This window comes from Carassius gibelio, chromosome B23 (genome assembly GCF_023724105.1).
Source record: "Carassius gibelio isolate Cgi1373 ecotype wild population from Czech Republic chromosome B23, carGib1.2-hapl.c, whole genome shotgun sequence".
Classification (NCBI taxonomy): domain Eukaryota; kingdom Metazoa; phylum Chordata; class Actinopteri; order Cypriniformes; family Cyprinidae; genus Carassius; species Carassius gibelio.
In genome coordinates, this window is record NC_068418.1 from 21,404,330 (window position 1) to 21,426,738 (window position 22,409).

General features: G+C 37.7%; 3 protein-coding genes across 4 annotated transcripts; 2 read left to right on the forward strand and 1 right to left on the reverse strand.

Annotated features, from left to right (window-relative positions):
• Window positions 1-44: 44 nt before the first annotated feature.
• Window positions 45-8,679, forward strand: LOC128011816 (cyclin-T1). 2 transcript variants are annotated; one of them, XM_052594544.1, is made up of 9 exons: window positions 45-597; window positions 1,320-1,401; window positions 1,491-1,619; window positions 3,163-3,223; window positions 4,516-4,578; window positions 4,696-4,741; window positions 5,115-5,278; window positions 5,599-5,669; window positions 5,902-8,679. In XM_052594544.1, the coding sequence occupies exons 1-9, from the start codon at window positions 428-430 to the stop codon at window positions 7,138-7,140; spliced, it is 2,025 nt and encodes a 674-aa protein (XP_052450504.1). In that variant the 5' UTR covers window positions 45-427; the 3' UTR covers window positions 7,141-8,679. The 2 variants fall into 2 exon arrangements, with proteins under 2 accessions (XP_052450504.1, XP_052450503.1); XM_052594543.1 differs by having other exon boundaries at window positions 380-597; window positions 4,516-4,741.
• A 2,145-nt stretch (window positions 8,680-10,824) lies between these two features.
• Window positions 10,825-15,310, forward strand: LOC128011817 (melanocyte protein PMEL-like). Its single transcript, XM_052594545.1, has 11 exons — window positions 10,825-10,960; window positions 11,750-11,863; window positions 12,567-12,713; window positions 12,836-12,976; window positions 13,055-13,216; window positions 13,304-13,669; window positions 14,077-14,226; window positions 14,300-14,405; window positions 14,485-14,690; window positions 14,793-14,886; window positions 15,083-15,310. The coding sequence occupies exons 1-11, from the start codon at window positions 10,906-10,908 to the stop codon at window positions 15,219-15,221; spliced, it is 1,680 nt and encodes a 559-aa protein (XP_052450505.1). The 5' UTR covers window positions 10,825-10,905; the 3' UTR covers window positions 15,222-15,310.
• Window positions 15,311-15,868: 558 nt separating this feature from the next.
• Window positions 15,869-19,484, reverse strand: LOC128011819 (tubulin alpha chain-like). Its single transcript, XM_052594550.1, has 4 exons — window positions 19,324-19,484; window positions 17,368-17,590; window positions 17,136-17,284; window positions 15,869-17,053 (listed from the first exon to the last, which is right to left on the reverse strand). The coding sequence occupies exons 1-4, from the start codon at window positions 19,324-19,326 to the stop codon at window positions 16,073-16,075; spliced, it is 1,356 nt and encodes a 451-aa protein (XP_052450510.1). The 5' UTR covers window positions 19,327-19,484; the 3' UTR covers window positions 15,869-16,072.
• Window positions 19,485-22,409: the final 2,925 nt, after the last annotated feature.

Below are 22,409 nucleotides of genomic sequence, written 5' to 3' on the forward strand. Positions count from 1 at the left end.
AGCTAATGAACTCAAAACACCTGCAAAGGTCTAGTTCTGTAGGCTAAACAATCATGGGGAAGACTGCTGACTTGACAGTTTTATGTTTTTTGTCAAATATTGGATTATTGATTGTAGGGTGCTCCTAAAATGTAGAACATGCTCCTAAATTTTTTTAGTTAAAAAAGAAAAGTAAGCGTAGAGCCCTGTATTATATCTGGGTTTTTAGCTTTGTAATGGCCATTACAAAAAATTATAATAATTAAAACTACCAAATACTAAAATTGTCAGAAAATGTTTCATTTTAATTAATGGATGCATTTGGAGTAGAAATAAAGACGATTTTGTGTCCAGTTCTGAACGGGTTAAATTTCAAACCGCACCGCCAGCCGGCGATGACGCGCTTCCTGTGACGCAGTGAGATTTTAAAACATTGTCCTTCTCAGTAATGGCGGCTTCGTTCCCTTCGCTTTCGCAAAATAACAATAAATGGTACTTCACGCGCGAACAAATCGAAAACAGCCCATCTCGCCGAGCGGGACTTGATCCCGACAAAGAGCTCTCGTACCGACAGCAAGCTGCTAACCTCCTGCAGGACATGGGACAGCGGCTCAACGTGTATCTTTTTCAGTTTGTAAGGCGTCGTTCTCGGCAGTCGCTCTGAGGAGACTGACGCCGGTTCGGGCGGCTTCTGGGGTGTTGAGTTTCAGCATTATAATGACCAGAAACAGCTCTACCAGTATACACGCCTTTTGTATTGTGAAACTTGTGGATTAAGGCAAACGGAATAAAAGATTTATGTCCCAGTTTTGTGTTTTTGGTTTAGTTTAGGCCGCGGGGCCTACTGAACAATAGCGCAGTCGGTGTCATTGCCATTCCCACTCTCTATTCTCCATTACTTTCTTAATTATACCATTTGTTTAAATTTTATTATTAGATATATTCGTTACCTATGCCATTCCAAACCTATATCTGTTAGTAGTAATTAAACATACATTGATTTGCCCTGCTGGAGGGAAGGTCTGATACAGTTATGTAATAATTGAGAGAATATGAGCTATTGTTTTATTTTAGATTAATAATGTTCCTTAGATTAAAGGAAAATTTGTCAGGAGTGAGTACTTTCACTTTTAAATTTGAAGAATGGTTCTACTGTGTCTTTAAAAATGGTAGCACCGCTGATGGATTAAAATAGAAGGATTTAATGAAATCATTCATCTGTGATTGCTTCATTCATGTAGCTGTTATGATCCTTTTGAAATACTGAGTTTGTCGAGTTGGGCAGTTGTACTGTTTTCTTAAATGTGTTTGTGTTAAAATCCTTAACTTTGGACCATTAGGTCTCAACTTACAATTAACACTGCCATTGTGTATATGCATCGGTTCTACATGATCCAGTCCTTCACTCGCTTCCACCGTAATGTATGTGCTTTATCCTTCCACAAGTTTTATTAAAATCCTCTGTAACCAGGACCCTCTTAACCTCTTTGTTTGTGTCATGTGCTGTGCAGGTGATTGCTCCTGCAGCTCTCTTTTTAGCTGCGAAGGTGGAAGAACAGCCCCGCAAGCTGGAGCATGTGATTAAGGTGACCCATGCCTGTCTCAATCCTCAGGACCCGTCACCAGACACCAGGAGTGATGTAAGTAATGATAGAGTGTATGTAAGACGGTCTTCAAACCATCTGTGAGAGTCACTGCTTCCATCTACTTGCTTTGTTTAAATGTAATTTATTAGAGTACTTTTTTTTTTTTTGACTGAATTTTACTTTTCGATTGAACTATTTCTTTAAGGAATAACAGTTCACCCAAAAATTCTGTCATCTTTTACTCAACCTTATGTAATTTCCAACCTGTATAACATTCTTTCTTTTGTTGAACATAAAAATATGTTTTTGTTAATGTTTTGAGGGTTTTGTGAACAAAAAATACCGAGATATTTCTCGAATTATCTTCTTTTATGTCCCACTGAAGAAAGTAAGTCACAGGTGTGCACTGAAATGAGGGAGAGTTAATGAAAGGAATAATTCATTTAAGAAATAGTTAAAGGTACAGGTTGTAGGACATGCCACGAGAGGGCGCACTATCAAAACAGTAACAATCGCGTGGTTTGATGAGGCTAACAAGGAGCGTGGAATGATAGATTGTGTTGTCTTCTATCCAACTGCTGACGGCCATCAATCAGACAAAGATAAATCATGGATTTAACGCGAGTTCAACAATTTGCGCGAGTAGATTACATACAAAGTCAATGCAAAGACGTGATCAGACTATGGATCAGACGCGTCCTCGCACAAGTCTAAAGACGCGATGCCCCGCGTTTGGAGTATATGCCCCATACTACTAATCTTGTTGATTGTTATAATAGCATACGTTTTCTGTAAAGAAACGAATCACAACAACTCACCTGTTGAGTAAAACTCAAGCGAGATCAGCATTTCATTCTAGTTGAAGTTTGTCGCGAAGCTATTTCCACATTTGTGCACACAACGTTGTCATGTGGTTTCTTCGTCAGTAAAGGTGTAACTAACGTCATTGACAGGCGACTGCACTGCCCCATGTCACTGTTTAGAATGGGAATTTTTTCATGATTTACAAGTCGTTGAAAACATTAGAGATATTGTTAGTAATCAGCTGGACAACATATATAACACTAGCCTAGTGGTTTTTGGACAATTTACTGCAAATATCATACAAATTGGACCTTTAACTTTTGAATGTCCTTGATGAATAATGGGTTTTAAAAAAAATCCCCTTTGTTTATTTTTTTCTCTCCAGTCTTTGGGGCTTACAATTTACCCACAATGATTTTATTTTATTTTACTGATATCAGATCAATATTTGCATCAACTAATCTAAAATATCAAATTTAGTCTTAAGCAGCAGAACCACAGCATCGACCATAACATTGCTTTTTTTTTAACAGGTTGTCTAACCCACATATTTCTATATTTTCGTCTGAATTGATCTTTTTTTTTTCTCTTAGGTTGGATATGTGTAAACTTTCTTCAGTCTTTAACTGTTAATCTTCATTAACTATCATATTTATGAATTGAAAGGGCATATCTTGTGTCATAAGGTGATTGGCTTGGTGCAAAAAGAGGGTCTTAATAATTTGATGAGAGTGAGTATGTAGTCCATGACCAAGAGACCATATGAGTAACCTGCCTGTCCTCTCAATCTCAGACATACCTGCAACAAGCCCAAGACCTGGTCATTCTTGAGAGCATTATACTGCAGACCCTGGGTAAGTTTGGAAGGGCAAGACTGAGTCAGTGAATCACCATACTAGAGAGATGCACAGAATAACCACATTTACTCTCATTAACTGCTTATTCCCAGAAGTCGACTGGAATATTACGAACTCCTCATTACTACTGTCAACTTAGTCATTTTTATTTCCATTTCATCAAATCTGGTAATGCACAATACTTGTGTGTGGTTTCACAATGCTATCAATTTTGTGTGTTAATCTTGAGTCCACTAGAAATGTCAAAATATCTGGTATTAAATTAAAACACATGTAACAGTACCCTTTTTTTCCAACAGTATCAGTGCCAAGTACCAACCTCAGTCTGCTTAAATCATAATTTATCTTTTAATTTATTTTTAGTTGACTTTTTCAACTAAAACTGTTTTACAGTGTTTCTGCGTGTCTTAATTCACCCTTCCACAAATGAAGGCCTAAAAAGCTCTTAAATTGAAACAGATTGTTCTAGATTTATAATTCATGGTTTTAAACGTTGCATATCCTGTGAAAAATTTATATCAGAAGGGACAGTAAAATATATTCCCATAGTGATTGGAAGCAGAGCTATCCAAGCACTTTGTTTTTTGTTAAATAAATAAATTGGAGATCTATTGATTGTTTTTAAACTGTGAAGCATCACTAATACAAGACATTTACAATATTGGTCATATTATATATATTTTTATCCCTTGTAATTTAATTTTATATATATATATATGTGTGTATGTATGTATATATATATATATATATATATATATATATATATATATATATATATATATATATATATTTTTTTTTTATTTACTTGGTCATAAAATGGTCTTTAAAATGTTTAAATTTGCCTTCATAAGACTCGTAGAAACCCTGTTTTAATTTCATTAGCATTTAGCCTTCAAATCTCTTTCATTATAAAAAAATTGTTACTATTAATATCTTTTTTTTGGATTGTGTGCTATAGCAAAACAGTTTTACAGAATATTAAATCAGGAGATGGTAATGGTATCAACTGCTGACATTATTATTATTGTGATATGTCCTCCGCTTTGAATAATTCTCTTCCGGTGCCCATGATGCTCATTTGTTTTGAAAATTTTGACTATAACCAAATTGCCCTACAGGCCACTTGCATGGAGCTCTAAGATATTTCACCAGTCAAGCACAGGAAGACCCATGCTTTTGATTCACTTGCTCAGTGTGTAAATTGTGTGTGGGGGCTTCACTTCTAAAGAGTCGTTATAGTTCAAACCAAAAACTAAAAGTCTCCCTCTCGTCTGCTCTCTTCCTTCCAGCTTTTGAGATCACCATTGATCATCCTCACACACATGTTGTCAAGTGTACCCAGCTTGTGCGAGGTGAGAACCAGCTGCTCACAGTAAACTGTGCTTCGTATTGCTCAGTAGTGGGTACTTCTAGCCCACCAAGCTCACAGATTTCAAATCTGATTATGAGCCTTCCATTTGTTCTTCCAGCGAGTAAAGACTTAGCTCAAACCTCATACTTCATGGCAACAAACAGGTATGTAGATTTTCAAGTTTTTCAAAGGTTACATTTTTTACTACAAATTAGATCAAAAATACTTAAATGAACATCTGTTTTTGAAGTAAATGGCTGTCAATGTTGCATTGCAGTGTAGACTACCACATTTTGAAAAGTTGAAAGTTAGAAGAGAATTTACTTGAAATTGAACATTTTTGTAACTATACAAATGTCTACACTGTCACTTTTCACCCTTCTGAATATGAGTATTATATTATTAAAGAAACCTTATTGACCACCAAAATTTTTGAATTATAGTGTATGTATTTATCATTTTAGAGTTAGAAGAGTGTTAAATAGTTTCTTGTTTTTACTCGTGTTTTTCTAATCGTGGGTGTTCTTTTTGCTGCAGTCTCCACTTGACTACATTTTGCCTGCAGTACAGTCCACCCATCGTAGCTTGTGTTTGTATTCATCTGGCCTGCAAATGGTCCAACTGGGAGATTCCAGTTTCCACAGACAGCAAACACTGGTGGGAGTATGTTGACCCCACGGTGACCCTTGAGCTGTTGGATGGTATGTATTTAAATGGCAATTGTCTCTGTAATAGAGAGTGTAATGCTAGAGTTTTAGAAAAGGTTGTGAGGGTTGTTTTTATATTTGTTTTATATTTGTTTTATATAAAACCATTGTTTTATTTGTTTCAGTTTACATGTAAAGTCAGTTTTACTATGATTTTTAATAAGCTCTTGTTTGAAGGGCTGCAGTGTAAACTTGGGTGACATTTTTGGTGTTTAGCCAGGAAAAGAAACTATATAGCCTTTTAAATGTTTATTTTTTTTTCTTAAGTTGTATGTTTTCCACAAGTCCTAAAGGTTTTGTTAATGATTTCACAGAGCTCACTCATGAGTTCCTGCAGATCTTGGAGAAGACGCCCAGCCGCTTAAAACGTATCAGAAACTGGAAAGTAAGTCGGTTTACCTAATATTTTATAAACGTATAGATCTTTCAGAATGTTCCGATAAATAGAATGTTCAAAAGAATGACATTTATTTAAAATGTGTTCTTTTTGAATAAAATATCAATTACTAGAATATATATATATATATATATCTTACTTTACCCCAAACTTTTGATCAGCACTCTGCTCTGACCATATACATTTCATACTCATCTTTTTCTTATTTGTTCTGCTTCAGGCTGCGGGTCAAACTGCAAAGAAATCAAAAGGTCAAGATGGTGATCAGTCTGATGCCATTATGAATATGATCTCCATGGCATCGGCTGACAGCACGTTGGCCGGGCTGATGAGCCTCTCTGGCCCACCCTCCGGTTCCTCCATGGACTCCTCAGCTGACGACCACAGCACCGCTCCCTCATCCCAACACTGGCAGCCTCCTGCGAAGGAGCTGCCCGCTACCAACGAGCTTCACGCGCCTGCTAAGATGTCTCTGAGCGAGTATCGGGTGAAGCATGCAGACGTGCTGGCGGCGCAGAAGCGGAATTTGGTGAATATGGAGGCTAGTGTGAAACAGGGATATGCCACTGCCGCCCAGGCCCTCATGAACCAGCAGAGGAAGGAGAAGCACCATCACCACCAGCAGTCCAGCTCTAGTTCCTCAGACCTAAACAAACCCTCACCCATCGTCCTGAAGATCCCGCTGGACGAGCGATCGGAACGCAGTTCCATAAAAATGCGCTTCCCAGTGCCAGGCCAATCCGGCAGCGGGGGGCACAGCAGCAGTAGCAGCAGTCGAGGATCCGAGCAGGACATTAAAGTGCGGATCCGAGTTCCTGAAAGGCGAAGTGGCTCAGGAGAAGATGGGAAAAATCGTGTGAAACGCAGAGAGCGGTCCAACCACCATCACCACCACCACCACCACTCTTCCTCTTTATCAACATCGTCTTCCTCATCCTCATCACAAAAACACTCGAGTTCTGCCAGCTCATCAGGAAGTAGCAAAAAGGTCTCAGGTGATCCTATGCGAATGAGCTCTTCGTCATCCTCATCCCGAAAAAGGACCCACTTGCCTGATCCTCCTTCTGGCAGCCATCTCTCGAAAGTTAGCAAATCGTCCAGAAACTCGTTTCAGTTGCCGACGCTCACCGGCGTGCCCTCCCACGCGATGGGTCAGGGGTCGGACATCCTTCCCTCGCTGAGCCTCTCGCACCATCAGGGAAACTATTCGCATTCCAAATCGGACAAAGCAGACACGAACGGACACAATACGGGCAGCCAGTCCAACGAATACCAGGACACGTTTGACATGTTGAACTCGCTGCTCAGTGCACAGGGCGTTCAGCCAGCGCAACCGCCGATGTTTGACTATCGCTCTCAGTACGGAGACTATCGGTACAGCGGTAGCGCTCGCGGAGGAACACAGGCGCCACCTTTACCCTCAGAACCACCTCCATCTCTGCCGCCACTGCCCAAATAAACCCTTTTCCACTCAATTCAAATCAATCGTCTTGGGAATCCTGGGTTCCTTTTGTGCATCCAACTTTGTGATATTGAGTTTGACAGCAAAGTAATGTAAGGCAAAAAATGTACCTGGTGAATCTTTGCCCTCATGTTGTCTTGCGTTTTGTGTGGGCGAGTGTGTTCACAACACCCATCTGTGGCAATAATGTTATTATAGAACAAAATATGGCAAAAAAAAAAAAAGCAAAAATATTATTTATTGAAAACAAATTGTACATACTATTTTTAATGTTGCTCAATTTTATATCCGCGCTAACAGAAAAGCATAATGGAATTAAGGGTATGTATTACTGAATGAGAGGGACCCATTTTCCTCTTTAAAAAGTCTAACTGAATGCAAAAAAAAGAAAAATGATTTTGTTTTATGTATGGATTTAAGTCTTGCTAACAATGTCTTTTTTATCGAGTATGGTATTTATTATTAGCCTTTTAAAACCATAGTTATTAGCAGTCGTTGCTTGAATGCGTCAGACGATATCTGGATTTATTTTTCTACTGTTGTAACCTGCTTCCCAGTCTGTATTTACTTGACACGTAATGTACGTTTTGAGAATGGACATACGAATCCCCAATATTTACATCGAAATGTATGTTTCTAATATATGAATAGTCACTGAAGTAATGTTTGGATTTTGTTTGGTAAATCTCTGTGGTGTCTTTTTTTTGTAATTTTCAGCTTCTGTAAATGGACTATTTTTACATTTTTCCAAAAAGAAAACCTGTCTAATTTGGGAAAGTGTGTCTAGTAGACCTATGGTTCTAGATTCAGAGTCAGACGCAGTCATTGTTTTAAATGGTTGTAGAATTTCACGCTCGTATATGATACACTATACACAACAGGATGTCCAGCTTGTACTCATTTCATTCTTGTGTTTCAGTTTATTTCACAAACCCAGATGCTATCAGATACAGGCTATTTGTCATTTTAGAATGTAACTGACTTATAAATGGCCTTTAAAATGAATCTGTGATGGGTAAAAATACAATCCAATGAATCATCTTTCCACCAGTTTTCGGTGAAACTATCTTTTTTGTTTCTTTGCAAAAAAAAAAAAAAAAAAAGGCAACAGTATAAGATTAATTCTGTCTGTTTATAAATGATTACCCTTATATTGTCCATCATAGCATGATTTATTTTCTTTTATGTTGAAGGGATAGTTTGCCGAAAAATGTACATTCTGTCATTTGCACACACGACTTATTTCTCGCAAAAGTTATTTTTTCCATATAATGACAGTCTGTGGGGGTTGATGTTTGTACTCCAAAGTATCTTCAGTTTTGGATGACTATCTCTTTAAAAATGCTGTGTCTTTTAAGGTCTGTTAGGTATTTGTCATCTGTCTGTATTTGAACACTCCTGTTTATTTGCTGTAATACCTCCATTTGTGTTTAACCCTGTGATTGTATCAAGGTCATGTTTTTTTGGAGTTTGGAAATGTCAATGATAAGCCATCCGGTCCTAACTCATGAAATTAAAGCTGGTGGGAACTTAAAAGTTTTGAGCCAGTCGGTTTGTACCTTTAACAAGATCGTCTCCATATTCATATCTTGCGTTATCATGTTTTTGTATGCACTTAATAACTGCCCTGAATTAATGGCATGACTTTCATTTATCTATTTATAGACAAAAGTATTTCTAGTGGAAGCATGTAAATTGTGCTTTAATGTTGCATTCTTTTAATAAGATGTTAGCAGGGATTCTGTTTCACATTTCAGGAACATTGTGAAATTATATGAAACACTATAAGCTATAATAGATCTGGTTTAGCATATATGATGCACTCCTCGTTTCCTGTCCCGGTTTTATCGTTCCAAAGTAGAATTTGAAGGTTTACCATCATGTTCCATCTTTGTGTTTGCTGGTTTCTAGTTTGGTTCAGTAAGACTAAGACTGATGAGAAGGCGTTCTGTGGGTCTAATGCAATTCACGTCACCACTGTTTTTCCTATGTACCTCCGTCTCAAGAATATAGCGTTTTATCAAGTGTACAGTAAATTGTATTTTAGTGGTACCACATGAACTCTCAGGTTTTGAATTGAATTTTTGGGGTGTTTCTTGTGAGAAGTTAAGTTTGCATTTTTGTGAACTCCGTTCCTTTTTTTTATAAATGTGGTTGATGTACAATATTGTTTTATGAAAAAAACATTCCTGTGTAAATTGTAATCATGTGACAGACGTTCTACTCATGATTCTTGCAGTAAATTCACATTTCAGATTTTTCTACGACAAACTGAGCAGTTTTGCTTCCACCTGATGTCAACACCTTCATGGTTTGCCTTTGAATTCAGTGAATAAAGAGATACGAGAATAAACAAGGAATGTTAAATGTGGCTATTCAGAACAATTCTGAAGATCAAGATTATTTTTTTGTAAGGATGCCGAAGAGCCAAAAATCTGGGTAAACCAAAAAGTCACAAGAGCTGCTGTAATCCTGATTAACTTTCCATTCCAGACATATTTGTCTAGCCGTAATGTGTAACTTATTGTTTTATCGACACCTTTATATGGAAAATTGCCTGAATTAGAGTGTCATAATTCAGATTTCAGACCCAAATCCAAAGAAAAAAAAAAGTAAATTATTTTTTGCTCGAAGGTAATGAAGCAAAATTAATATGCGATCAAGATGTTTTGCATTGTGCAATTACATTCGATAATTAAGAGCATTTCCCCCATCCTTAGTCAAATGCATATTACTCATATTTCAGAAAGTAATTCACTGAACTACAGTGCAAAAATGAACCTGTTAACCTCTCTGCATTAGTATTCACAAAATGTAGATAATTCTTGCAGTATTTAGTGAATGAGCACTCTGACATGAACAGACTCTTATTGTTCTTGGAGTCCGCCATCCTTAGTCTCACATGACTGATGCTGTACCAGCCGTCTACAGTAAATCCAACACAATTTCCCTCCATCTACCTATAACATTGTTTTTCACTCGTATCTCAAAACTAACATGCATGTTTATTTTTACGACCAAATCTCAAAATGCAGTCTATTGCGTTTGCAAGGCTATTAAAAATGTTAAGATAAAAAAGCGTAAGATTATGGCCACTGACCCAATTAAGAAACAAAGCTTTCAAAAGCATCACACACAGGTCCTCTGGAATCACATGTAAGCATTCTCTAACTATGTTCCTCATTAAAATAAGCTCAGCCTGGAAAAGAGTTTTTAATCTCAGTGTGACCCCTCAAAGTAAAATAAATAAGTCTCATGATTGCAAATCAACCATTCTATACTATTAAACATAAAAAACTATTTGGAGCAATAAGGTAAAAAAATATTATATACACTTTATATATATATATATATATATATATATATATATATATATATATATATATATATTTTTTTTTTTTTTTTTTTTTTTTTTTATTATTTATTTATTTATTTTTTATGGATTTTTTTTTAACTTTTTTAATGGATAGGGATATTTTAAGTAACAATCGGGCTCTAACTGCACATGCATGACTGATCCGGCCAATTAATAAGTTAGTTTAATCAAATAGCATAATTAACCATTAATCAAATCTTAATCTGATAACTCTCTTGCACAGCATCACCACAATCTTACACAGTTATGTGTGTGAGTTTGTGTGCACACATGGATGGTCTTAAGTGATGGGAGGAGCTTGCAGCCCCGGATGTAGGACACGTCTGTATAAAGAGCGATGCCTCTGAAGCTAAAAGTCATTAAGGTGCCAAAAACAAAGTGACACAATGAAGCTACTTTCAAGAATACTGATACTGACCTGTTTGTCTCTGGCCTTAACAAGTAAGTAAACTTTTCAATATCACAATATTATTGTGTTAAGTAATAATAACTGTATCCAATAGCCATAGAATCATGTTCTTGTATATTGGATTTCACTAAACAATATATTATGCTTAGTGCAGAGTTCTTTAAACTGCTTTCAAGAGAATACTGGATATCAGGAAAGTCAAAACAAAACTGTTAACTGTAATAGTTAATTATTTCACCTGCACTACTAACATTCCTAAACCCTCAGGCAGACTTAATGATGCGAGACAATGTCCTGATCTCATTTGACCTCCTTATAGTCATTCAGATTTCAGTAACAATGTGGCACATGAGAATTTCCAAGATCTGTTGAAGCATGTGTTAGCTAATCAGATCAAATAAGAAATAATACATGAAATACTTTGAAAAAAAAACAGCATAGACCAAGAGCATTACTGTAATGGTTCTAATACCAATAATGCAATGGTTTCAATTATTCATAACTGTAGCATTGCATTCTGATTTTGAGTTATGCTAAGCTATGTGCTCTTAAAGCAAGTAAGTAAGGCTTTATGCAGTAAAGCCGAAAGTATGGTCACATGGACAGCTGACCATCACATGCACAGGATTTGGGGTAACACTGCAGAAAGTGTGCTGAATGATCCTCGATGATTCACATGCCCCGCCTCTCAGTCTCCAGACTTTAAAGTTTGTGACTTTCATTGTCAAATGAGAGTTAACGGGATTCCAGTGCCTTTACTCTCAAATTTACTGTTTTCTCTAAATTCTATTTAAATTTCCCTTTATCTTCCTCTGCATAAGGACAAGTCGACAGAAGCAACTATAAATCCAGATTCAATCAAAATCAGACATGGAATACAAAACGGTTCCCAGTGTGGAAAGATGGAGACCCACGCTACAAGAACAGCTGGACAGGTAATAATACATTGCAGTCATAAAAGAAGGAAAGAAAGAGACAGATTTTCTACACTATATGTTTGCATCAACATGTAATTCTTTTTTTTTTTATCATTTTAAACTGTAGTCTTAGCTTAGTTTTTTCATTAGCATTTCTGTACCACAAAGTCATGGGTTTGATTTAAAGGAAGTGCATGACCTAAAATATTTTCTTGAATGCACTTTGATTAGATTTTTATGAATGAATGAATTATTAATTTATGTGAATTATTTTTTATGAATAATTTGATGTACACTCTTAAAATAACGTTGTTCTATTGTCTTCCATGTTTCCATGAAAAATCCTTGGACAAAAACAGGGTTAAAACATTTTTTTTAAATAAAAACCCTTAGTCAAAAAAGATTCTTTTACATTTTTCTTCACACTAAGAAAAGAACCGATCACTGAAAGGTTCTTTGGGGAACCCAAAACTATCATTCTACACTCTTAAAACTAAATGTTCTTTATTTGCATTTGGCTCCAAGAATATTTTTGGAGGATAATATCTTCCATTATACAAAACGATCTTTATATGTTAAACTCCACACTCCACACAGGTTCTTTTAAAAACCGATCACTGAAAGGTTCTTTGAGGACCCCGAAATGATTTTTCTGTGGCATCACTACCCTTTATTTGTGTGTATAGATTATGGATAAAAGCATAATTGTACATTTCTACAGGAGGTCAGCTGAGTTTTGATGTGGGAAATGATGCACCCACTTTAACTGGTGCCAAAATCACCTTCACCATTGACATTGTGTTCCCTCACAACCAGAAGGTCCTGCCAGATGGACAAGTTGTTTGGGCAAAAAATTGCACAATAAATGGTATGTTTCAGTCATCTTCATCCCTGTTTACAAAGACTAAATCTATTTACATTCTGCTGCCAGCACTATGACCAGCAAATGCCGTTGTATTAAGCTTGACCGATAATTATAGTCTAATTTAGGCACACAGTTCCACGAGGGTGAGCCTGTCTATGCTGAGGAGAACTCTGTAGGTGAATGGAACGCTGTGTTCCCTAATGCTCCTCTCCTTTCTAGACAAGGGGATAAGCAACCTCCATATGTGTTTGTGTGGAAAACCTGTGGTAAGGAAAGAAGGACTTACTGTACTGTTATATGCAATTATCTGAACGTTCCTGACAATCCTCTGTTGTGTTTGACAGGTAAATACTGGCAGGTGTGCGACGGCCCGTCCTCATCATTAACCATCGGAACTGATGACGTTCCTCTTGGCTCTTACATGATGGATGTTGTCATTTATCACTACAGGCAAAAAGAGAAATTCATCCCGATTGGATATGCATCCACACAGTTCAGTATCACCGGTATGCATAACTCATAATATTAATCTTTTAATAACAAGTTGTTTTACAGTTTAAGTAATGCAATATATTGAATCCCTGTGTTTCTAGACCAGATTCCCTTTGCGGTTTCCCTGACGCAGGTGAATGACAAAGATGAAGGTGATCGGAAATTCATCAAGAACAGAGCAGTGGCCTTCGACATCACCCTTCATGACCCCAGCCAATACCTGGGCAGATCAGACGTGACATTTAACTGGAACTTCGGCGATGGCAGTGGCACTGTCATCTCCAGGGAACTCAGCGTCACACATACCTACACTGCAGCTGGAGCTTTCAAGCCCCAAGTTGTCGTACAAGCAGCTATTCCGGATTCATCTTGTGCCACTCCACCAAACCTTCCCACTGAGGCCCGTCCCACCACCAACACCCTCACCTCTGAGAGCCCCATCCCCCTGAATGAACACATCACTGAAGGTGCACTGCATGGTTTGGCTGGTTACAGCTGTGAAAATAGTAAAAAAAAGTTGCCTTATTGCCTAATTCATGTATGGTTTGTTAGGATCGGACCATATTTGGCCGAGATACAACTAATTGAAAATCTGGAATCTGAGAGTGCAAAATAATCTAAATACTGAAGAAATCGCCTTTGAAGTTGTCCAAATGAATTCTTAGCTATGCATATTATTAATCAAAAATTACGTTTTGATATATTAACAGCAGGAAATTTACCAAATATCTTCTTGAAACATGCTCTTTACTTAATATCCTAAAGATGTTTGATCCATATCATTTTTTTTGTCAAAAAATATACTCCCAGAGACTTAAGACTGGTTTTGAGATCCAGGGTCACATATTAATATAAATTTAAACACACATTTCAGAAACACCAGCTGCTGACAAGGAGGTGATGGCGGAGGAAGACTACATTGCAAACCAGGCCCATACATCAACAATAAAGCGTCAGGCTCCAAACACAAATGACTGTGTGATTTACCGCTATGGATCCTTCTCAACTGATATTGAGATTATTGGTGAGATTCCTCCCTTCAACAGCATTCAATTTTATTTTTATACCAAAGAGTAATGCAAGTTTGTGTTCTCAAGAGGGCATTGAGAGTGTGCAGATCGTCCAGGTGGCTGTACCTGATGGTTTTCTGCTAACGGAAATAGAGCAGAATGCTGTTGATTTCACAGTTTCCTGCCAAGGAAGGTGAGACCTGGAAAAAATTTAGCTGGAACCACAAAATACAGCCTGATGGAGAATTCACGACCTTACCTTCTCTTTCTAGCCTCCCCACTGAAGTGTGCACTGTAGTATCGGATGCTGACTGCCATATGCCAGTCACAACCATCTGCAATGCTGTTAGCCCCTCCTCAGACTGCCAACTCATCCTTCGACACTACTTCAATGACTCTGGGATCTTCTGTGTCAACGTGTCAATGACAAATGATGTCAGTTTGGCATTCACAAATGCCAGGGTTAATATTAACATTGGTGAGTTCATTTATTTACAGTTAAAAATAAAGCATGGTGCTCCAAAATGATAGCAGTGCTGTTTATTCATCATACATGCTTCTATTTCTCTGCAACATTTAGCAGGGTCCAGGTTGACATCTGCAGGTGCCGCTGCCCTATTGTTGGGAATCCTGACTATTGTATCGGCAATAGGTGCTGTGGCTTTTGCATATAAGTAAGTCATTCCAATACTGCTTAATATCCATGCACTGATTTAGTCAGCTGGCATGAATTATTCATGAATTATAATTCATTTTTCAACCTGCTCCTCTAGATTTCCGAAAGCTTAATCATTAAGCAAATTATTGTGAACATTAACTGGCAAAACTGGTTGGAAAGCACTAACTGGCCTTGTTTTTGCAACTTTCTAGGCGTCTTAAAGGTTATCAAAGGCTGACTGAGGAACCTGCTGCATGCCAATCCAAAGACACTGGTGTCAGCTCAATGCCAGTGCTCTTCTGGAGCCTGGTAAACCAGCAGACGCACAATCAGAAAAAAGGAGTAGTGTGAATTTTCCTTTAAAACTTTACAATTCAAATTTGAAGTTGCATTAGCGCTATTCTGAATAGTGTAAAAGCATATAAACCTTTTTTTTACCATCTCATTTTTTTAAATCTTTAATATTTGAATTGAGATTTTGTATTCTTTTATACACCTATTTGAACCAAAATCCTTTTTTCTACAAAGTCATGTTTTTCATTACACTACATATAATTTTGTACTGTAATTTTAATCGGAAAATTGGCCAACAAGCATTTAAGCAATTGAATAAAATATCACAAAAGCTGCTATTACTTTATGGCCTTTTTATCTTAGACATTGGTGGCAGATATTCTGGATTTTATATATATATATATATATATATATATATAACAAGGCTTTTTACTACAAGATCTTTTGATACCATGACCTGCTTTCCTTCATTCATGCATACCACTGCTGTAACATTTGCACTTACCTAAAAAAATTATGCCCTTAATACCAACTGCTGAGTGACTACTAATCTACTTTTCCTTCAGCCAAAGTGGTTGGAAGCCAAACCTGTGGAAACTGGTTAGTAAGAAGATTACGTCTCTTGAATGCCTGGAATTACTTAAAACTGTCATCTTATATTAACATCCACAAGAAAGATTTTGAAAGAATTGCATACCAGCAGATTTTTTTACATCATCATCAATTTATTCAGTCAAAATTTGGCAAGCAAATTCCACAAATAATTATCATACTGGCCATAACAATACAACAACTGATCAAGAATGTGTCTCTAACATTTAGGAGTAGACTTTACACTTGATACCTGATGTAAATCGTGTGTAAATTACCGGTCTACTGTTTTTAGTTTTAGACATTTAGTGAACAATTTAATACTCCTCGCCTTCCTCTTCTCCTTCACCCTCGATGGAGTCGACACCGACTTCTTCGTAATCTTTCTCAAGGGCAGCCATGTCCTCTCTGGCCTCTGAGAACTCTCCCTCCTCCATACCCTCACCCACATACCAGTGCACAAAAGCACGCTTGGCGTACATCAGATCGAACTTATGATCGAGTCGAGCCCAGGCCTCAGCAATAGCTGTGGTGTTGCTCAGCATACACACGGCCCTCTGCACTTTAGCCAGATCACCCCCTGGAACCACAGTGGGAGGCTGGTAGTTGATGCCAACCTTGAAACCAGTTGGACACCAGTCCACAAACTGGATGGTGCGCTTGGTCTTGATGGTGGCAATTGCAGCATTCACATCTTTGGGCACCACATCACCACGGTACAGCAGGCAGCAAGCCATGTACTTGCCGTGACGTGGGTCACATTTCACCATCTGATTGGCTGGCTCGAAGCAAGCATTAGTGATTTCAGACACCGAGAGCTGCTCATGGTAAGCCTTCTCTGCGGAGATCACTGGGGCATAGGTAGCCAGTGGGAAGTGGATACGAGGATAGGGCACCAAATTGGTCTGGAACTCTGTGAGATCAACATTGAGGGCACCATCAAACCTGAGAGAGGCTGTGATGGAGGACACAATCTGACTGATCAGCCTGTTGAGGTTGGTGTAAGTAGGACGCTCAATGTCAAGATTCCTACGGCAGATATCGTAAATGGCCTCATTGTCTACCATGAAGGCACAGTCAGAGTGCTCTAGGGTGGTGTGGGTGGTCAGGATGGAGTTGTAAGGCTCTACCACAGCGGTGGAGACCTGAGGAGCGGGGTAGATGGAGAACTCCAGCTTGGACTTCTTGCCATAGTCCACAGAGAGACGCTCCATCAGCAGAGAGGTAAAGCCTGAACCGGTTCCACCGCCAAAGCTGTGGAACACCAGGAAACCCTGGAGACCTGTGCACTGGTCAGCCTGAAAATAAAAAACAGTTTGTAAATTGACCCAACATAATATATAATCCATTTTATGTATGTCTTTATTTATAACTACCTACCAGTTTGCGAATCCTGTCCAGCACCAGGTCAATGATTTCCTTTCCAATAGTGTAGTGACCACGGGCGTAATTATTGGCAGCATCTTCCTTTCCAGTGATGAGCTGCTCAGGGTGGAACAGCTGACGGTATGTACCAGTGCGCACCTCATCTGGAAAGATGGTCAATGTTTAGTGACAGGAGCACTATGACATACACAATCATCATCACTTAAATCAAGTCCCATCCTCTTACCAATGACAGTGGGCTCCAGGTCTACAAACACAGCCCTGGGGACGTGTTTTCCAGCTCCTGTCTCACTGAAGAAGGTGTTGAAGGAGTCATCACCTCCTCCAATGGTCTTGTCGCTGGGCATTTGCCCATCCGGCTGGATGCCGTGCTCAAGACAATAGAGTTCCCAGCATGCATTGCCGATCTGGACTCCAGCTTGACCAACGTGGATAGAGATGCACTCACGCTGTGCAAAGGAATGGGAAAATCTTTTTATTAGGTTTGCACCATCATTCTGTTGACATTTGCATGTGTTTAATATTTTGGGTACAACAATAGACACATAACTGACATTGCATCAGAAATGTTCCATAAATGTCTAAAAGTCTTTCTTTGGAATCATAAATGCATTGTTAACACCTGCAAAATGATATTTATCTTAAGGACAGGCATACAAGTGAAGTGAACTATTGTGGCATGATAAAGATTAGTAGGTTACCAAAAAGGATGAACAAAGAAAGCAGTCAGTTCTCTTTATTCAAAGGGAATGAGGCAGCAGAATGGGAATAAGGCAGATCCCCCACCCACACAGAACAGGCTTGCAAGAGCGTGCCTGATAGCCGTTGAAAGAGAACAAAAAAAAACAATGACATAAATCCACCTTTTCCCATTTAAGTCATCTCAATGGTCTACATGAGACTATGGATTTCAATAAAGGAACAATATTTATTTTAAGTAGGTTTTTATAATTGTCTCAGTGGCTGTAACCAACATTTGAAAGGAATCCAGAATGCTGCTTGATTTAAATTAACATTTTTCTTTATTTTTAGATTTGGTCACCACTCATTTTTAGATGCACAGCTAAACTTCCCTATGAGACATCGTGATGATAAAAAGACAGGTCCCAGAATTGAATAAAAACATATTTATCAAAATAATGAAAGCCATGAAAGCATTTAATGTAAAATTTGAATGGAAACAATAACAGCTGTGGAACAGAACAGGAATAGAAATCCAGTCATTTGCTGCACAGGCCAGACATGAGCTTCTGCAGACAGCTGCAGTCCCCACCCAGTTTACTCCTCACGCAGGGGGGAGGAGGGGTGGATGCAAATTTCAAGAAAATTCTATGGCAATCTCTGACGACAGAGAGCTTGTGAAAACCCCCCCAAAAAACAATCATTACATTTGTGCATTTTTTTAAAGATATTAAGTCACAATTATTAAATATAATACACTGTGATTTTAATTAAGCTGCAATTTGTAATTTAATATTATTATTATCACACACACACACACACACACACATACATACATATATATATATATATATATATATATATATATATATATATATATATATATATATATATATATATATATATATATATATATATATATATCTGAGATAATGCCTACTATTTTGGCTATGATTTCGCATGAATATGTAAAAATGATTTCATCATGTAAGGTGGTTTTGGAGGTGCACCTTCAAAACAGGTGCACTGTTATGTAAATGTAGCTAATTGATGTGGAATGTTACACTATTTTATAATGTGCGTCATTAAAAACTCATGATCCTGTCATTTATAAAATATATATATATATATATTTTCGAACAAACCATTCTGGGTGGGTTAATGAATGAATGGATTGATAGATGGATGAATGTAATCCTGCAGGCGTTTGCAAAGGCATTTCTAAACTGAATGCATGTAGTACGAATATTATTTTTAAATGTATCATTCTGTGCATTACAATACCTAAGATTATTTTATATATATATTTTTGCGGCGTTGCGTTGTTGCAATGTCGCGAATTTGCCTCCATTTTAAGCAAAGGGCGCGCGGTGAATGACAAAGAAAAGCCGCTCGAGCTGCTTTGAACAAAATAACACAAGGATTAAACGACACAAACATTTATGGCCTAAACCCTTTGGCGCAACGTTATTTGAAATCAAAGAAAAAATATGCTACTCACCATTGTTCTGGAGGGGATGGAGCGGTGAGGCGAATATCAGCAGGCAAGAAATTTTTTTATTGTTGGGAGTATACTGTGAGTACAGTCCAAGATTGAGACTGTCAGTTGATGATGAAGAGGAGGAGCTAGAAAGAGCGTGACGTCGAGACGAGGAAGGGAGATTAAAACACAGCCGGTAGTGACCGATATAAATCAGTGCAGCACATCTCATATCTCCTTACCAACATTTGTATGGTATTCATCCCACAATGTGGTTGATATTGAAACCTGTTATCATCTTTATGTTTGTACACGTTCCCTTTCACGAAAGCAATCAAAACGCACGATATGGGAAAATTTCTTTAATCATCAAAACAAAAGATTATGTTCTTCTTTAGCTTTAATAATGGAAATAATCAGTTTATGTTATAACGGATAATGTAAGATTCATGTTTCGAAATCCCCAGTAAGGCCTGTTCTTGCTCTGACCCAACTGAAAAAGAATAGATAATGTTTGTGTTAGAAAGTCATTATTTATAATAAATAAAAATAAAATAAGTACAAAGAAAGAACAGAGAATGCTAGTGTTAAAATAAATAAATGTCAATAGAACAGAAAGGTAATAGATAATGCTTGTGTTAGAAGGTCATTATTTATCATAAATAAAAATAAAAGAGATGTGTTTTCAGCCGTTTCTTGAAAATTGGAATGAGTTGGGCAAGTAATTCCACCAGGAAGGACTATTTGTCCATGGAAGTCTTATCACAGGTACAATGTAAAATGTTTCAATACAAGCATTTAATTCAAATGTAATTTATGAAATATTTCAAACCTTTAACCCACTTGGTAAAATCAACCAATGGCAACCGTTTAAAAGTAGCCCAAATTCTGTGGGAAAAAAACGCTGACTTGGCAACATTCAACAAGTGCTGCAGGAGTCAGATTTGACTGATCTCAAGTCGAGAGAGATGACTAACAAGACCATGCTGGAGTAGCCTATTTGCTGCTTAACAGATCCTGAGCTCATTTACAAATATCTGATCTCATAAGAGGTGCTTCCTTTACAAGGAGTGAGTGTGATTGCGAAATCGAAAGTGAAAGTAAACAGCGCCAACGCTCATTCAAAAGATATTTAAATGCTCGCATATTGAGAGCGGGAGAGCGACTCCATGGAGTGCCAAAGTGACATATATTAGAATGTTTAAGGGAGTGGACACGAAAATCGCGGAAGCGAATCACAAGTTGTGGGAGCAGCCATCAACGGTCAGAGATTCTGTGGGAGCGAGATAACCAAAGAAAACCAAATCCCAGACATTTTGGGCGATTAGGCTTTTTTTTTAGGTCCAAAAAGAGCACAGGTTCAGGGAGAAGAGGACGAAAGCAATGTATTTTTTGACACAATACAAATACTCTATATCATAAAAGAGTTTGTAATCTATTAAAGCATGTAGCCTACGGGATGAAATGTGCAACTGACCCGATCAGCATGTTGTTTGCAATCAGGGGAGAGTCTAGTTTCTAGTTATTAGCTATTAAGGGAGTTTTCAATGTGATATTGATTTAACTTTGTTAAAGAGCGTCAGTGGATGAATGTCACAGTTTTGCATTGTGCTTTGAAACGGTAGGCATAGCTTAGATTCATGCTTTCAGGTTGAAAATAAAAATTATATATATAGATATTGATTTTAAACAACAATTAAATAATCAAGAAATATTAAGTGACTTAATTTATCTGACTATAACACTGTTGCCTGATTTTGACAACTAAAATAGTTTGAAACAAGTCACAGCTGAGCAGCTGCTTATCTAAAAGCAATCACAGCGTGTTTTATTTATGAAAGAACGTGAGTTTTTAAACAAGTGTGTTTTTACAGCAGGCTGACAGTAATGTAACTTTTAAACCTTATTGTCATCATAAAAAATAGAGCACTGTGGAGTGCAGCGGATCAGTGCTAGATTTTCAAATATTGGGGTGGACAGATTGGCCATTTTTAATTATTGGGGGGGGGGGGGGGCCTTTTATGGCATACACTGCTTCAAGTCAGACGCTGACTGATCTGTGCAAATCGAACACAACTGCATGCGCTCTGCAAGCGGTCCTGCTCCTACAATGAATGATCCATTAACGGTTTAAATAGGCTAAATAAGTTCGTTGAGAAAATTAACTTATTTATTCAAAGCGCCGGGCCCGTGCCTAAATGTCACTTCAGAAGCGCTTCTGCACCGATTTTGCAGAGTAAATTAAGCATTAGAAATGCTGAATGAAAAAAAAAACTATAGGAAACACTGTTGTATTTCCTAAAAACTGCATTCATTTAAACTTTCATTTCTCATTTCTGTTATTGAACCTGTAATCAGTGATTATATGAAAATGTCATGAGGTTTTACTGATATATTGAAATTACATGATAGAATTGAGTATGATGTACACAGTAGTGCCATCTTCTAGGCTACTGAACAGCATAGCCTGTGACTCTAACCAAACAGAATTACATGAAGCTCGGTCATTAAGTAGCTGAGGTCATATTATTGTGACTAATAATGAAGAATTGTAGCTGGTTTGAGACACCAGCACAAATCAGCTAAGATCAGGTTTTTGTCATCAGCATAAAGCACACTTTTAGTATTTTTTTTTTTTTTTTTTTTTTACAGTGTTGAGTTTGTGAACACTGCACTTTAAAGTATACAATATCTGAATGCAGACTATCACACATGCTATCAGACTGTGCCTGATAGCTCCTCCCACCATCCTCCTTGCTATCTCTCTCCTGCCTCTGTGTCCTAGATTTTGTTGAAATGATGTCATCATGTTTGTCACATGGACAACTTGACTCTTTTTTCTTGCTCTGTCAGTGTCAGTGAGCTGTTCAGTGAGCACGTCTGTAACCAGGTTTCTACAAAACTGGAAGCCGGTTTGTCTGTGTTGACTGCACATTCCTAATTGCAGGGTCTGGACGTCTGAGCACAATGATTGGATTGAGACTCCTACTTACTTCCCCAAGTCAGCTATCTCTGGTATTTAAGGCAGTTTTTAGGCAGACTCCTGTTTCCTTAGCTTACATGTTTAAATAAATATGACAGTACCCTTAACTAATAAAACCAGACTT

Excerpts from the sequence above, each read along its gene's own strand:
- LOC128011817 (XM_052594545.1), top strand. The coding sequence starts at position 10,906 with ATGAAGCTACTTTCAAGAATACTGATACTGACCTGTTTGTCTCTGGCC. Across the intron at positions 14,227-14,299 it reads AACTGATATTGAGATTATTG|AGGGCATTGAGAGTGTGCAG; the intron begins GTGAGATTCCTC and ends TGTGTTCTCAAG. Across the intron at positions 14,691-14,792 it reads CAGGGTTAATATTAACATTG|CAGGGTCCAGGTTGACATCT; the intron begins GTGAGTTCATTT and ends TGCAACATTTAG.
- LOC128011816 (XM_052594543.1), top strand. The coding sequence starts at position 428 with ATGGCGGCTTCGTTCCCTTCGCTTTCGCAAAATAACAATAAATGGTAC. Across the intron at positions 1,402-1,490 it reads TCACTCGCTTCCACCGTAAT|GTGATTGCTCCTGCAGCTCT; the intron begins GTATGTGCTTTA and ends TGTGCTGTGCAG. Across the intron at positions 1,620-3,162 it reads CACCAGACACCAGGAGTGAT|ACATACCTGCAACAAGCCCA; the intron begins GTAAGTAATGAT and ends TCTCAATCTCAG.
- LOC128011819 (XM_052594550.1), bottom strand. Across the intron at positions 17,285-17,367 it reads CCTGGAGCCCACTGTCATTG|ATGAGGTGCGCACTGGTACA; the intron begins GTAAGAGGATGG and ends CCATCTTTCCAG. Across the intron at positions 17,054-17,135 it reads TGGACAGGATTCGCAAACTG|GCTGACCAGTGCACAGGTCT; the intron begins GTAGGTAGTTAT and ends TTTTATTTTCAG.